This window comes from Chinchilla lanigera, unplaced genomic scaffold (assembly GCF_000276665.1).
Source record: "Chinchilla lanigera isolate Chin_1 unplaced genomic scaffold, ChiLan1.0 scaffold00030, whole genome shotgun sequence".
In the NCBI taxonomy this organism is placed as follows: domain Eukaryota; kingdom Metazoa; phylum Chordata; class Mammalia; order Rodentia; family Chinchillidae; genus Chinchilla; species Chinchilla lanigera.
The window spans coordinates 4,342,467-4,359,162 of record NW_004955431.1 but is presented as its reverse complement, the minus strand read 5'-3'; the positions used below and the strand labels follow the sequence as shown (position 1 = coordinate 4,359,162).

At 37.4% G+C, this 16,696-nt stretch overlaps 1 protein-coding gene across 6 annotated transcripts in view; it reads right to left on the bottom strand.

Moving 5' to 3' along the window:
- The window catches only part of Rnaseh2b (ribonuclease H2, subunit B), a 76,483-nt gene that overhangs the window by 9,007 nt on the left and 50,780 nt on the right, over positions 1–16,696 (bottom strand). The window contains exons 11-12 of one of the 6 annotated variants that reach the window (XM_013515853.1): positions 11,192–11,272; positions 211–329 (exon numbers count right to left, since the gene is read on the bottom strand). The exons of 1 other annotated variant lie outside the window; for it this stretch is intronic. In XM_013515853.1, coding sequence (XP_013371307.1) covers positions 228–329; positions 11,192–11,272 — 183 coding nt within the window. In that variant the 3' untranslated portion in view covers positions 211–227. Of the gene's footprint in view, positions 1–210; positions 330–8,287; positions 8,725–11,191; positions 11,273–16,696 lie in introns of those variants that run through there. 4 more of the 6 variants (XM_013515852.1, XM_013515851.1, XM_013515854.1 and 1 more) reach the window with 4 other exon arrangements.

Below are 16,696 nucleotides of genomic sequence, written 5' to 3'. Positions count from 1 at the left end.
TAGAGAAAACTTCCTTAATCTGAAAATGGGACCTACAAAACAATACTCACAGAGATATTGATTTATAGGTAGATTAAAAATATGTTTATATGAGCATATAGTGTGTACGTGTGTGTGACACTGTACATACATGTACATGTACATAAACATACACAAACACTAGCTTTGGACACTAAGCAATGATATCCCGATAACAATGAGCACAGTTACTGCCTAAAATGTAGTTTCTAAACATCATTATCCAATAAAAGGAACAGGGCTCCTTGGGGGGAAAAAAGCTGATTCAGGGCTTGGGCAGGGAGAATCCAAGAAGGGTCTGGAATGTCCTGCTGAAGAAGTAAGGAAGTACTAATGAATAATGGGAACATGTTAGAAAGGTACAGAAGCAAGCTTGAAGGGTCTCCCACTGGCCCTTCTGGGACAATATCAGCATCAAAATTAGTAACAATGCAATATAATACAGCTCACTGCACAAAATAAAAATCTACAACTCTATACTGATATAAATCTATAAATGAGTTAAGTTGAGCAGGGTAAGGGCTGGGGATTTAGCTCAGCGGCACAGCGCCTGCCTGTCAAGTGCAAGGTCGTGAGTTTCGATTCCCGGTACAAAAACAAAATAAAAAATAAAATAAAAATTAAAAGTTGAGCAGGGAAATCTCTTCCTTAGAGAAAGGTGCCAACCTATAAATATAGGAGACAGAATTAGAAAAATCACCTGTAGATCCTAAAACTAGCAGTGAACATTTGATGTAGAATAGGATGCGGACAAAGTCTCAGAATACTTATCCACGAGTTACTTATTAATTACAAATATAGTAATGATTTACAATGGATATGTTTGTGAACACCACTCCGAGGGATTAAACCAGCATGACTGGCACTGGAGCAAACTGTGGCTTCATGTGATACACTGAGAAATACATATTATTCCTTCTGTGGATGCTCAAGTATATAACTTGTATTTAATCAGTAGGCAGCATTAGACAAACCTGAAATGCAAAACATTCCACCAAATCAGTGTTCTGTGCTGTTCAAAAATATCAGGACAAAGAATGGGTGAGAAGTAATTCCTGATTAAAGAAAACTACAACAGCAACAACAAAATTTCCAGGACTAACCAGTTTTACTTCTAATAATTTTTAAATTTTCCAGACACAGAATATTACTATGCAGAAATAATTCTTCTAGAACACTGAAACGATAAAAAGCTAGCAAAATTTAACACTAAGATCTAACAGCAACATTGCTTTTGAATAGATTTAACAATACTGAATAAAAACGTATAGAACCTAATGGAAAACTAGATTTGACAAATGCTGAACTACAGAGAACATCCACTACACTCTCCTTCACCTACTGCCCGGTGGATTTACTACAGGAACTCAACCATGATTTAATAGTGATAAAGACTAGTCATCTAAACAGAGGCCAAAAGGTATTTAGTAACAAAATTACTAATTACTAATATAACCTTTAAGGAAACTAAACATAAAATGAAATATTAAGATGAATATTCTTCATCTTGGATATCATATCAACAGCTAATTTCAGAAATTAATGGTAAAGCACATCAATAAAAATAACAAATTAGAACAAAGATATGCTCTATTATAGTTATTTAACATGGTTTTGAATATTCTGGCCCATCTGTTATAAAAGATATATGACTATTAGAAAGATTTCACACAATTTTTAGAGGTTATATTACATACCTTATTGTGTATTGAAAACTCCAGATAAATAAAATGAAATTTTTTACATGAATAGAATTTAAAAAATTGGTTATTTAAAAGATATATATATATATATAATAAACTGTACTTTTACCATAAAGTGACAAGTTAATAGGCTTAACTGAAAAAATAGATTGTATTAATAGTAAGGAAAATACAAGATATACTACTAAAAAGAAGTACCTAGAACTTAGATGAAGAACCAACTATTAGTCAAAGTTATGATTCAAATTGTTACAATTAAAATTTGAGTAAATATAGCAATTTGATAAAAATGTGTTTTCCCCCAAATAATTTAACAAAATCTTACTAAAATTCCTGTTGGAATTTACTTTCAGAGCCTGACAAAATAATGTTTCATATCAAATGGAAAAATAAACTAGATTTATTTTTGACAAAATAGCTTTATCTCATATCATATTTAAAGATACATCTCTAGGTGATGTAGGTAATTAAACATAAGACAAAAAGTTAACCATTAAAAATTTAGAAGAAAATAAAAATGGCTTGCTAAATTTCCTTTCAAAAGATATTTTTAAAATGTAACACCTATGTTACAAAAAAAGTATATATACATGTCTTCATAAAAACTAGAAACATTTGAAAATCGAAAGATCATAAACAAAATCAAAATTAATGTACAAACCAAGTAAAGGAATTTAAAATCAATGAGGTGGCATAAACTAATGCCCTTAAGATATACTTTTAGTCAACAAGATTACCGACAGCATAATAATTTAACAAAGGCCGCTGGGCATGGTGGCGCACGCCTGTAATCCCAGCATTCGGGAGGCTGAGGCAGGAGCATTGTTGCGAGTTCAAGGCCAACCTGGGTTACAAGGTGAGCTCAAGGCCAGCCTGAACTGCATAACAAGACCCTCAAAAAGAATAGAAAAAAAAAAAAAATTTAACCAAGGCCGTGAACACTTGTCTATAAGATGACCATCAATATGAAAAATGTTCAACACCATTAGTAATCAAGGAAACATGAAATAAAACATAAAGTGCCCTTTTTCTACTTTACAAGCTGTGATAAAAATATAAATGCATTATAGTAGAAGACACATTGCTATTAATTCCCATCAAAATACTCCCCTTCACCCTAAACACTCATTATATTGTTCTTGTCACATTGTGAAGTTCTGGAAATCCTCTTTTGTGTCATTAGTTGTACTGTCATGGCTGCCTCCATGTCCTTGACAGCAATTTCTGTCAGAAAAAAACTACCGTGTGACTTCATCCACTTTATCACCAGATCTGGCATTGTGAGACTTCTTGCTCCTTCCAAAAGTCAAAATGATCATAAAAGCTAAACATTTTGGATCTGTTCAGGACATTTAGGTAGGCATGACCATGCAACTAAAGATACTCAATAAGGAAGACTTCCAGAACTGCTTCAGCAAGTGGCAGGGATGGAGTAAGTACTTCAAAGTGTGCGTGTGTAGGTTGGTATTTGGAGGGGGATTAATGGGAATATTTTACTGTAATAAAGTTTTTAATTTAAACATTTTTATCACACTGCATGTGTGCAGAATATCATCCAAAGCTAACAAAGAGACACTGGGTAAGACAACAAGTCATGCCTACTGTTTGTTAAGAGTGCAAGATTCGGCCTTGGTGGCATAACTGTACTGCTGGTGTCTGATGGTTTGATGAGGGGAACAGTTAATGATTAGAAGTTTTTTTAATATTTTGACCAACTTTGCATGCTTTTATCTGGTAATCTGAGCAACTTATGTGACAACAATTTGCAGTATAACCACCAATGGGGAATTCCTACAATCCTGTCTAGTGAAACTATTATTGTCTCTAATGTTCCTCTAAATTATTATGTCCTTATTCCCTTTAGTGATTTAATCAATATTCTATTCTTACATTTGGTAATCTGAGCAATTTTGTTGATGATACCAATATGTAATATAACAACCAGTTAATCCCTATCATTTGGTTTGAAGCCTCGTATAATTTTTAATGTCCTTGCATTGTTTAGTTTGTATTTTGCTATTGTTCTTTTTTTTGTACTATTTTCTTTAAAACAAAATTTTAAAAAACAGTGCAAGATTCTGTGACATTTTTGTGGCATATACCTCTGCAAATATATCTCCAAGAAATGTATTTTTGAACCAGTAAGTCCATATCTAAAAATCTATGCTAAGGAAGCAATAAAAGATAAATATTTACATACAATTTTATTCTTCAAGCACTGAGTATTTGTAAATAAATGTTGAAATAGGGACATGGGTATCAAATATTAAGTATTCAAGTGACTGAAAATTGCATTGTCGTTTAAAAGCACATTTATTAAGACTAGGCTATTATATCAGTAGCCTGGAGAAATGCTCAAAAAAATGAAGGTGATAAAATTACTATTATAATTCCTTTCAAAAACTTTTTATTGTAAGAAAATGCACCAAATCATCTCTAGGTAATGAAAAGGTAGTGAGGTAGGATAAACACAAAATAGGTTAAAAAAAAAAAAAAGAGACAAGGAAATCGAAGACTTTAAAATTAAGACCTACAGCTTGATATCAAAGCCTTCTCACTTCTAGGAAACTCAAAGAAAAAATTTTTCCCCTAAATGTTCTTTTACAGTACCCTGTAAATTCCATGCGCTAGACCTGTCCTTTTCACTTTTTTTCCTTTGTTTTTTGAGACACAGTCTCACTATGTAGTGCAGACTGGCCTTAGATTCACTTATATAGCTCAGGCTAGCCTCCAACTCACAGCAACCCTCCTGCCTCAGCCTCCCAAGCGCTGGTATTACAGGTGTACACCACCATGCTTGACCCAACATGTCCTTTTCACCTACAAACTGTCCTTTTTCCAGCTGCAAAAAGTAACATTGGCAGGCAGCACATCTCAACTTCAAACACCTACAGATGGCCTGTACTGTAACCTGACCATGAAGATACAACCTACATCGTCCATCTTGACAACACCCCCTAAATGTATTCCATTCCAGCTTGTAGCGTGTTCTCAGTTCCCTGAATATCCATACTCGATTTTTTGCATACACCCTAATACACCCTTGATGTCTTTTTTATTGGGCTCTCCTAAAACTTCTTTTTCAACAAGAGTCAGTGAACCTACATACTTATTTTAAAACTCACAGGACATAACATTGAGTTAAAAAACAAAAACAAAAACCTCATCCCATACTTTTCTACTGTAAATATGTACTTTAGTGTAAGAGTAGCTGGCTGTGTGCTTCAGGAGCTGAGCCTGGGGGATGCAGGGAACAATCTGTGTTTCCCCCCTTGGTATGGCAAATGGAAAGGTGTGTACACATGTGCAAAAGTGTCAAACCAGGATTTTTATCCACACTTCTGCTCATCTAACAGGTTTTGCATATGTTTACCTGAGCATCATGGGGAGGGGACACACCCACACCCTTCTGCTATGTAAACATGTACTTTACTGTAATGGAATATGGGTTTACTTTCATTTTTCTGGTAGAAGTAACCCAATTCAGAACAATGGCACATGAAAAAACAGATTTCCAAGTTTCCAAGGCAGTCAAAAGTGAATCAGATCACTCATGCATGGAAGGCGAAGGTGATAATGACTTTGATGTTGGCCATGGGAGTCAAAATTCCTACGACAGTAAAACAGAGCAAAAACTGACTGTGATACGCAGGGAATGTAGACCTCCTTGACTGAGATGATGATGAAAACAGCAATCTGAGTACATCTGACTAGTCAACTGGTACAAAACGTTCATGCAATGACCATATGGAATGACCCAATGTTAGAACTAGTTCTGAACATATAGTGAGGATCTTGGCAGGGTTGAAACCTATTGGATGGAAGGCCAGCACTGCCATTCAACCTAGAAAATTGTAACAGACGAAATGCCGTAAAATGTGAAATATCGTACACAAATGTTGAAATATAAGTCAAATGTTCTGTGTGCACTGAGCACCGTGCTCAAAAATGTATTTATTATGACATCTTACTAAGATGTGCTTACTAACTGAACTGAAGCATTCATAGGTCTGCTGTACTTGGTAGGGCTTTCTCATGCCATTGCAGGAATGTAAAAGACTTACGGAAAAGTGGTGGGTGTGGGTTTGTAGAGTAACACTCAGGACATTTGGTTTTCTTCAAAATTGCTTGAGTTTTGATGACAAAACCACTCACCAAGAAAGATAAAGAACTGATAGTAATAGCAGTCATAATCTGGCTGTTATGTGCTCATTGCTGGGAGATTTGTGGGTAATTGTCAAGCAACTTACACACCATCTGAATACATGACTACTGATGAACAACTTGCAGCACTTCATGGCTGCTGCAGCTTCAGGCAGTGTATTCCCCAAAAAATCTTCAAAATATGGCACAAAAACTTATGCCTTTGTAGATGTGAAGACTTACTACGCTTTCAATTTAGAAATTTACCCTGGAACTCAGCCACCAGGTCCTTACTGATATAGTAACGAACAAAGTGATGCTGTGAACAGACTTGTTGCTCCCATTTCCCAAACTAATCAGAATGCGACATTTGACAACTGGTTTACCAGATTCCGATGGATGTTACATTGGCTAACAGAGCACAACTGCATTGTCTATTGACCAGCATTGGAACTGTACACAGGAACAAAGCAGAAATTCCAAATAAAAAGTTGCAACTTCAAAACAGAGAATTGTACAGTACTAGTTTTGGATTTTAGATATAACATTGGTCTTGCAAATGGCAAAGAAAAAAAAACTGCTACTGCTGAAGTCAACATTGCACCATTACGGAAATACTGATAGGGAAATCTTGAGAAAACAGAAGCCTGAGATGGTAATTTCTACAACAAAACCAAAGGTGGAGTGATGGTGTTGATGAGTTATGCAGCAATTATGATATCACTTGAAACGCAAAGCATTGACCAGTGGTTGTGTTTTACTCAATCCTAAATGTGCGGCATAAATAGTTTGACAGTCTAGCAAGAAAATAACAAGTGCAAAATATCATGGGGAACTTTTCTTAGATTTGGACTGGAACTCATCAGAGATCATTTACAGCAGAGGAAAAACAAAATGTTTTTGTCCAGAGAACTATGCAAAAATAGTGTGGAGCACATGGGTGAGCTGACAGGTGAAAAGGCAGACACAGCACCACCAAAGCCTACTGGGACAACAGGAAAATTAAAAAGATGTTAACTGTGCCCTACAGGAAAGGACAAGAAAACAAAACACACACGCTATCAGTGAATGGATACCTGTGTATAGAACATGAAGTTTTCATGTGAAAACTGCCTTGGGTGTGACAGTTGAAGCAAAGATTATTTCTGTGGTAGACTTCTGTTTGTATTTACATTGAAGTTCACACAGGTTTTCATTTCTGATGTTATCTTTCAGGTTTTGTACACAGGTAAACAGCTGATGTGAAAATGTTACTGTCTAGTCTAAGCACTCACTATATATTTGATATTTTATTTTATTTTATTGTTATCTTATTTTCCTAAGTACACATTGTACAAAATAGTAGGAAGCTGCTGACAAAACAGAAGAGAGGTGACAAGAGTGGCCTGCCACATAGGAAAGCTAAGCACATGTGCTGTTAGAGTGAGACATGTGCGTGGAACACATGTGAATACTACCTTGGGGTGTGACAACTGAAGCATAGGCTATTTCTGTGGTAGAGTTCCATTGCTATTTTTATTGTAGTTCATATATGATTCTATTTCTAAGGTTATCATTTAGATTTTGTAAGCAAGTATATAGCTGATGTGAAAATGCTGATGTTTGTTCTAAATGTACAGTATATATTAAGAATTTAATACTTTAGTTTATTGATATTTTGTATTTCTGTTAACCACATATTGTATAAGAACCTCCTGACAAAACAGCAAGACCACTGAGATGTCAAGTATGTCCAACAAAAAGGCCAGGAAAGCAAAACACATGTGCTGTCAGTTTAAGTGATACATGTGTATGGAACATGCTGTTGTCATGTGTGAAGACTCAGGTGATAAATGAAGTAAACATTACATTTTTCGCAGAGCTCTACTGGTATTTTTATAGTAGTTCACAGACGAACTTATTTCTGTTATTTTTTAGATTTTCTACACCAAAAAAGTCAACATTGAAAATTTTGATGCTTTTTTTTTATAAACAATATTTTAAAAATTCAATACTTTTTTTTGGATATTTTTTCCTGTTAAGTACTGATGGTTTAATGTACTAAAACTCATAAAATTAAAATCAATAGCTGAGCAATATTCTAAAGAATAAATGTGGGTCTTATATACCCACAATGATGTGCTTTTATGACAAAATTGGCATAATGCCCCATGGGCTACAAAAGTGGATTACATTCCTTATTTCAGCCACCAGGACCTGACAGACCCAACCCAGTGAAAGCAGGGCACTACAATATTTATTTTTCTATTTCTAGTACAAATAGAATAACATCATTAAACAAAAGATTTACCAAAAACTAATGTCTTTCAAAAAGTAGTAATTTACCTGACATTTTGTTACCGTTTCTCTCAGTACACCGAAAATCATGTTGTTAAAGCTAATGTAAAGCAAAGTTGTGTAAAATAATGGGCAGCAGACGCAAATGTCAAGGGTCAGTTTATTGAAGATACTGTGATGTAATGTGTTAATTCTATTCACTTGATTGCTTTTCACTATGTCTGACTCCAAAAGTCACAGCCATGAGATTATACAATTACCTTCCCATATTTTGTTCAGAAACACAAAAATCAAATCCAAAGCAATGTTTAAGGGAATCTGAAAATTGCCCCCCACTTCACCCAAATAAGAAGGTGATTAAGGGTCAGGAAGTACAGCTACACAGAGGAAGGGTGGAAATGGAGCATGTAAAAAACAAACTGTTCTTTTTTGTCGTTGTTGTTTATTAGACTTTATTTTCAAAGTTTCAAATCTTTTCAATTTTCTTATTTTTTACACCAAAAAAGGCATCAATACTTTTCATTCCAGTCTTGTCAACTTTAGCCAAAGCCTTCTGAGCTGCAGTCATTTTGGTATTTTTCTGCTAATGAAAATAAGTGAAAAATTGTTATGAATGTATCACTTGTAAATCATGTATGCAAATCAGACAAGACTGTGCATGCCTCAGGGTTCTTTAAGGGAGGTAAACGTCTGCTACTACCCTGCTTCATAAAGGAGTGAAAAAAGTTCTGATCTATTCAGAATTCAGACTTCAGAGACAGAATGTTAAGACAGGAGTAGAATGTTACAACCCATGGTTTACTTTAGGGGAATAATTCTGGAGGGTGCATTAAGTGTAATAACACAAACAATGAAACTGACACGGGCAGCAACTGACAGAGGGAGAATTACAGCCTTGCATTACTACATGATGAATAATTCACACCAATTTACCATCTGATTTTATTCATTCACTATGTGAAACCAAGGACAACCCTATTATATTTAAAAGATGACTTAGACTAGAAGGATAGCTGTGTTATTTCTCCTTTAACAAAGAAATACTTTCCAAAAAGCTGACTCCACATAATCTGCTCTGTGAATTTCTATCTTTTCTTGGTCACTGAATTTTTCAATGTCCTTTAATGTACTAAAAGGTGGTAAATGGCAGCTCATTTTATTTTAGTGGATCACAATTTTTTCAGAAGAAATATAACTGATGGGAATCAGGAAAGAACCTAACCGAACCAAACCAAACCATCGGTCGCCCTGGGAACAGTAGGGCAAGTACACTGCCCAAGTATATTTTAAGGGCACAATATGTAACTCCTGCAATGTTGCTTCTCATGTTGCTGCTTGTAACTCACGAGATTCATTTCTGACTGGATGGTAGAAAGAAGCAGTCTCTTTCAGACAAGCTGTCCTATGCATTTAACTGCCACCCTGGTCCAACTTTATCTCTCACTGGTGCTAAACCCAGGTGATACACCAAGAAGTAGCATTTCTACTGCAGGTAGGTCAAATATTTCTCCCAGAAAAATTTAAAATGTTCTTGTTTACATGGAGCCTTGAGAGAGTTAGCTATTTGGCAAATCTTAAAATCAGATTACCCTCTGATGTCATGTGCCCAACTAAGTTACATACAGACAAAAGAATAAAATTTATTTAAAAAAACCCATTAAACTCTAGGAAGACTACATATTATTATAATCTAAGTGGAAATTAACTTATCCTGAGATAGGCAAGATCCTTCTATGCATAAAAGCAATGGGAAAATCATAAAGAAAACCAATTTCTTTTTTTCTTTTTTTTCTTTTTTTGTACTGGGAATCAAACTCAGGACCCTGCACTTGCCAGGAAGGCGCTGCACCACTGAGCTATATCCCCAGCCCAAGAAAAACAATTTCTATACTTAACTTTATAAAAAATTAAAAACTACTACAAATAGCAAATGAAAAAGCATAAACATACCAAAAAATAATTTGTACACTGTCTCATGAAAAAGGTGAATACTCTCAATTTAAAATATGTTCTTATAAGTCAACAATAACAACAAAACATTATTATCCCAACAAAAAAATAGGTAAAGGATACAAATGACAATGTGTAAAAATTTAAATGGGCAATAAGCAATTGGAAAGGTAAACTGTTCCAGTTGAAGAATGTGCCTCATTTGACAGGCAAAATGTTTCAAGAATAAAATAAAACTTAGTGTCATCAAGACTGCAAGACACGAACTCATTGGCAATAATGTTTGGGAGTACAAATTTCTGCTGCAATTTTGGAAAACAATACATACATATGTACATATATATAATAGTGAGAGTTCACGTTCTCTAAGCTCTGTTAGTTCTAAATTGTGTCTAATAAAATAATCAGAGGTACAAACTACAAATAAGAAATTCCATCAGTTTCTTTAAACCAAAAATAAAAAATATCAGAAGTAACAAGTATCCAAAAGTAGGGGCTTGACTAAATAAATTATATTCTATATGATGAAAAGAACAGCACACATAATGGGGCATCATGAAACTATGATATTCAATATTTAAAAGAACGTTTAATAACATAAACATTTTTGTAAAACTGAAAAGAAAAAGGTGGAACCAAAAAATATATAATTATTATAATGCAAATTTTCAAAGCTGCATATTATTTATAATGCATGTATAAGAAAAAACTAAGTAAGCAATGTTAAGAAAGTAACATTTGCAGGGTAAAGATTAAATTGTGGAATTATCAATAATTTCGGTTACTATCATAATTTCATGGAAGCTTCTGGGCAGCAGGGTTGGCCAAAAATTACATGAAGGGTGAAGTCTGGTTACATTCTTGCTAAGCACAGTCTCTCTCTTTTTTTTTTTTATTTTGTAAAACCCATAATAATGGTTTAACACTTTCATTTTCAAGCAGCACAATTCTGGATGAATTATTAAGCTGCAGAAACGCAGTTAGTTATTTCTCATGGCCAAAACTGCAATCACAATCAAGTATGCAGTTGTTCCCAGAAGTACACAAGCACTACGCTCACTGGGGACGTACATTATGCCACTACGCCTGGTTCCACGTACCTTGTCAGTCTTCAGATCTTTAGTGTTAAACTTAGTGTAGTCTTCTTTTGCTTCTACAGGCTCATCTGATACCTTTAGTCTCTGCAATGTTAGAGTAGTGAAGCGGAGTCAAATGTCACCCTGTCACTTAAGTCAATCCATTTTTAAAGTATGTATAAGTTGGACCCACACAGAGGTCAATACTTTTTACAAACACCTCTACATTTTGACTAAATAAATAAGGCACAGGCCGCTTTTAAGAAGCAGCCTTGGTAATGGTGGGATATAACTGGGTAGGTATATGACCCAGTTTTCTCAGTTTCCCAAGATACAAACTCACTCTGTATGTACCATAAAAAGTGGGCACCTAGATGGCTACAGACTTTAAGGACATTCTAAGGGGTTAAAGGCAAGGTGCAGAAGTCAAAGACGAGAATTCCCTAGGAAGGACCCAGGTATTCAGTAACAACCTCCACTTCATTCACATCTTGGGGATGGTTTAGTATCTACTAATGGATACAGGGGAAGCATTATCCTATTATTACCATTTTTGTGTAGTTTATGCCCTTTCTTCCTTTCAATTAAGCTGTCTCATTTTATTCACATAAGGACAAACTTGCACAGCAAGCAGCTATTAGAAGGGGAAGCACAGAGAGGTGACATGAATAGGTGCAGTCACCTATGGAGGACCTGGAGTGAGACATCAGTTCTTATACTGGTGTTCTTTCCAGCAGGCCAATGCAACTAAACTGAACTTTCATGGAACATTACCATTCACATGAACATTCTGTACCAAGGCATGAGTTGGACTGTAGCCTTAATGATCATATACAAGGAATCACGCCACACTCATGTCAAAGGTACAAAGCAGAATAGAGGAGTCTTGTTGTTTGACACAGAGGACTGAATGCACAGTAATCACTGAATGTGGATACCAACTTGGATTTTTACAGGTCTTCACACTCTTTTTGGAGACACAAAGTTGACAAGAGGCAACAGTGTGCCTAGGAAATACAGACTTGTGTTCAGCTTCACCCTTTGCAACCCTGCCTTTGCTAAAAACTAGGATTAGAGGTCCCATTCAGCTCAGTTATTCCCCTTCTGGGCATTGCAGAGGGACTGAAGACATCATACCACAGCGATATATGTGCAGCCATGTTTATAGCAGCACAATTTGTAAGAGCTAAATCTTGGAAACAACCCAAATGCCCATCCACTGAGGAATGGATAAAAAAGATGTGGTTTTTTGTACAGTGGAGTATTACTCAGCTATAAAGAAAGATAAACTTGAGGCTTTTATAGATAAATAGATGCAACTAGAGACCATACTCATAAGTGAAATAAATCACGCACATGTGTAAACATCATATTGTCTCCCTAGTGTAATAACCTGAAAGCGTAAATAAAATCCAAAAGATACAACAGATATTGTGAGAGGGAAAAAAACTGCTCAAAAGGTAAGAACAACTGGGGTGGGGGAAAAGAGGAAAGAAAGAAAGAAAGAAAGAAAGAAAGAAAGAAAGAAAGAAAGAAAGAAAGAAAGAAAGAAAGAAAGAAAAAGAAAGAAAGAAAGAAAGAAAGGGAAATTATATATATATACACATATGAGATAGCTAAGATAATTCTACTACTAATTTCTATTGGCTTACTGAAAGGAACAGTTAATGATTAATTTTTTTTTATCAATTTTGTATGCCTATATCTGGTAATCTGGGCAATTACTTTGAAGATAACATTATGCAATATAACAACCACTGTTAATTTCCTTGTTTGAAATTCTGTATCATCTTGTTTGAAATTCTGTACCATTTCTATTTTTTTAATTCTCTTTAAAATTAAAGTAAAAAACAACAACAACAACAAAAAGCCTGGTAAAGTTGGTGCTAATAGATTTCACAGGTCACACAGTACAAGGGGATAAAACTACATAAGATGTTTGAAATTTCTGTGTGTTTGAAACCTATCACATACTATGGAAAAAACTTTTGTCTACACAGCAACCTCTAGCAAATAAACTGACAAAAAGTAAAATACTAGTTTACCACATGGGAACCAACAGAGTAAATGACACAACTTTCTCAAGAATTTTTGTTTTTAAATTAATACAGCAAAATGTCATTAACGGATATTTTTACAAGAAAGCTACCTTCAGCCAGGAGTAGAACTCACAACCCCTAATGCTAAAGGCTATAATATTTTCAAAAGTCAAAGGGTGAGAAGCTAGGAAGGCATTTGTGTTTCTCCTCTGTGGCAAAATGTTTCTCCAACAGATGTCACTGTAAACACTTGGACACAATTTATTCCAGTAATAATTCAGATTTAAAATATTCTCAGCTACCTAGGGATAAACGGGACTGCTTTGGTAATGACAGAAGAAGACAAGGGCCCTTTAGAACTCAGGAGAAAAACAATCTCTGCAGCGCTCAGAGAATGTAAACAACAGGCAGTCTTACAATTGTTTCTGTAACATTGTCCATCCTAATTCATACCCAAGTTCCTGTATCACCCTACCAACAAAAAATCCAACCAATCAGATTTGGCTACCCCAGAGGGAAGTATCAGCACCCCATAAAAGCAAGACTGCTACCCCACACTCAGTAGTTACCCAGCTCTAGGGCCCCCACTCCTCAACGTAGCTTTATATCTCTTCTGCTAATAAAACTTTCTTTGTATTTGCACTGTCTTCTGACTTCTCTTCCTCTTTCTACGCTGGAGGGAGATACAGACCCAGAAAAATTCTACAGTGGGCTTGTGGCTCCAGATCCACTTAGGGATGTGACAGTTCACCTAGGACTGACAAAGGCCACCTGACAAGGTAAGTATAACCCAGCTTACATGTAAGTAAATGCAGGAGGGCAGTGTCCTCTTCTTGGTTTGCTTTGGAGACATTCTCTCCCTTCACAATCTAGCACAGTAGAAATCTCTTGGCTGGGCCCTTTTGATACGGAATCCCACTCTGAGGAGCCCATCCCCATGCAGCTAAATGGCAGTGTTCTGGGACTCAGTACTTCCTACAGCTTTCTGGTAGGCCACAGAAAGCTGGCAGGAATTAGTACCTCATATCTTATAAGATGATCCACAGAAAGCTGGTGGCTAGAATGTCTTCAATCTTGTGGTCCACACCTGGTCAGGGGAGTATCCTGACCCACTCCCACTTCATGCCAAGAGGACTGACACTGTCTGCCACCTTGTTGTCTGCGCCTGGTTTGGGGTTTATACAGACCCACCTACTGCTAAGAGACTGAGACCAAGGTCAGGGACTTACCAAGGACTCAAACTGACCGGATGCTGAGAGGGGATTCTCCTTGGTTTGGTTAGAGGGTAGGACCCCGTGGGCAAGATGGGTGAAAAAAAGGACTCAGATCACGTCCCTGCGGCCCCTGTGCTCATGCACACTAGAACAAAACTTCTTTCAGGCCATTTTTGAGCTATCTGAGAGGGTGATACACGTCTTTTCCTGAAGCTGGGCTTTCCCACAGACCTGTTTCTTCCGGTGTGCCGCCGGGAAGGATGATTGGGCACGCAGCTTCTTCTCCCAACAGTGGCTAAAGTCCAACCGCCTCCTTCCTTTTTCTTTCCATCTTTTCTGTCATTCCACCACTCTGCCCACTGACTTATACAGGGACCTTAGAAAGAATGGACCTCTAGATGAGTATGTAAAAGGCCCCCTCCTCTTTCTCCAAATACTAGAAGTTCTAAATCCTAGAAGTGTCTCTTGTCTGAGTATCAAAAGAGGACTGAGGAGTATCAGCTGGGTTTTGGAAATTTTGTTTTCATCTTCCCACACCCAACCCTGTAAGACCCCAAGGTCATCGGGGGACCTGGCCTTAACTGACATTTTGCCCCAGAAAGAGAGGGCCTTTGGGAATTGTATGTATTTAAGGATTGGCATCACCAATGTTACAAGGACTATCAAAGGGGATACAAAGGTCCAAGGCCTTGGCCGGGCAAGGCCACAGCTCTAATCCAATAGCAGATAAGATGCAGCTAAGCCCTGAACATAGTGAGATTTACCCACCACAGGGGGACCCTAGGCTGCAACACACCCCCTGGAAGGAAGGGGATGCCCTGACCATAAGAGAAAAACACCCCATATGGGGACGTCCAATGCGGAGGGTTTTTTAGTGTACCTTTTTCTCCATTTCCCATAGATGGGAACCAGATCTTCTACTATCTCACAGTGTTCACCCCTGAGTGTTTCCTCAAATACTGGAAAGATTTAGATCCTCAAACCTTAAAGAAAAAGGCCTTAATTTTTTGTTATACTGATGCCTGGACACAACACCTGCTGAAGGACCCAGAAAAATGGCCAGCCAGGTGTTCCCCAGTTAAAATGACTTTATAAGAGAGAGAAAACGAGGTGAGGTGTCCTATGTGCAGCTCTTCTTTATTTTCTGGGATCATCCGATGAGGCTTTTGAGTGCTCTTTAGACGCTTCACTCTCAGGGGCACTACCTCCCTCCTCCTCCTTCAGAAAGTGCACATCCCAGGAGAAGGAGGCTTGAGACCCAGCAGGCCAAATTCATGAGCTAGGCCACCGGTATGGATGACGCCATGGGAGAGGATACTGCCTCTTCACTTCAACTTATGGGGTGAGCCAGAATATGTCCCTTTACTTATTCAGAGTTGGAGGAAATTAAGTGAGACCCGGAAGCTTCACAGATGATCCTGATGGCTCTATCAGCACCGTTGAAAGGGTAACTTCCTTGTTTAGAAAGGGACAGAGTTTGGGGCTCTGCCATTTGGGCTGGAAATACCTACTATGAGGTACACTGGGGACCTCAAAGAGGAGAGGGAGAATTGAGGGTTTATGCCCCTGCTGGAATCAAGGTGATCCCTATAATGCGCCACATTGGGACCATGGGGCTCCTCGGGGAGAGGCGGCACATTTTCATTCCATTACATTAAAGGACTAAAAGGAAAAGGGTCAAGCCTATTAATTATGCAAAACTGGGACAAATCCACCAAGAGGAAAAAGAACGCCCTCTCTCCCATGTTCTAATAATGATGAAAAGATACAATTACCAAGTACACTTTTATGAATCCTGACAGTATGGCTGGAGAAATCCTTATCAAGGATAAATTCTTAACTCAATTGGCCCCTGACATTCAGAACAAGCTCTTGAAGCTGGTGGTGGGTCCCAAACAAGGTCATTTGGGACTAAATGGCCTCCTTAGAGAGGCCACTAAATCTTCTACAACAGAGATGGAGAGGCATAAGAGAAAAGTAGGGGAGACACAGGGAACTGGTAGCTATCCTACAGGGAGTTTTAGGCACGATCCCCAAATGAGATGGAACTGGATTTCTCTGTCATCACTGCCAAAAGCCTGAACGTTTCAGAAAGCATGATCCTTTCTTGAGAAGGAGGGTGCCCTCAAAGGAGGACTCAGCATGAGCCTTCCACACCGTGACCCATCTTGCCAAGGCAATCACTGGGATGCTGAACGTCCTCAAGGAAGTAAGAAGTCCTCTTAGTGACAGTTTCTGGGGCCATTTACTGAGGCCTCCTCTTACGGCAGTCCGAG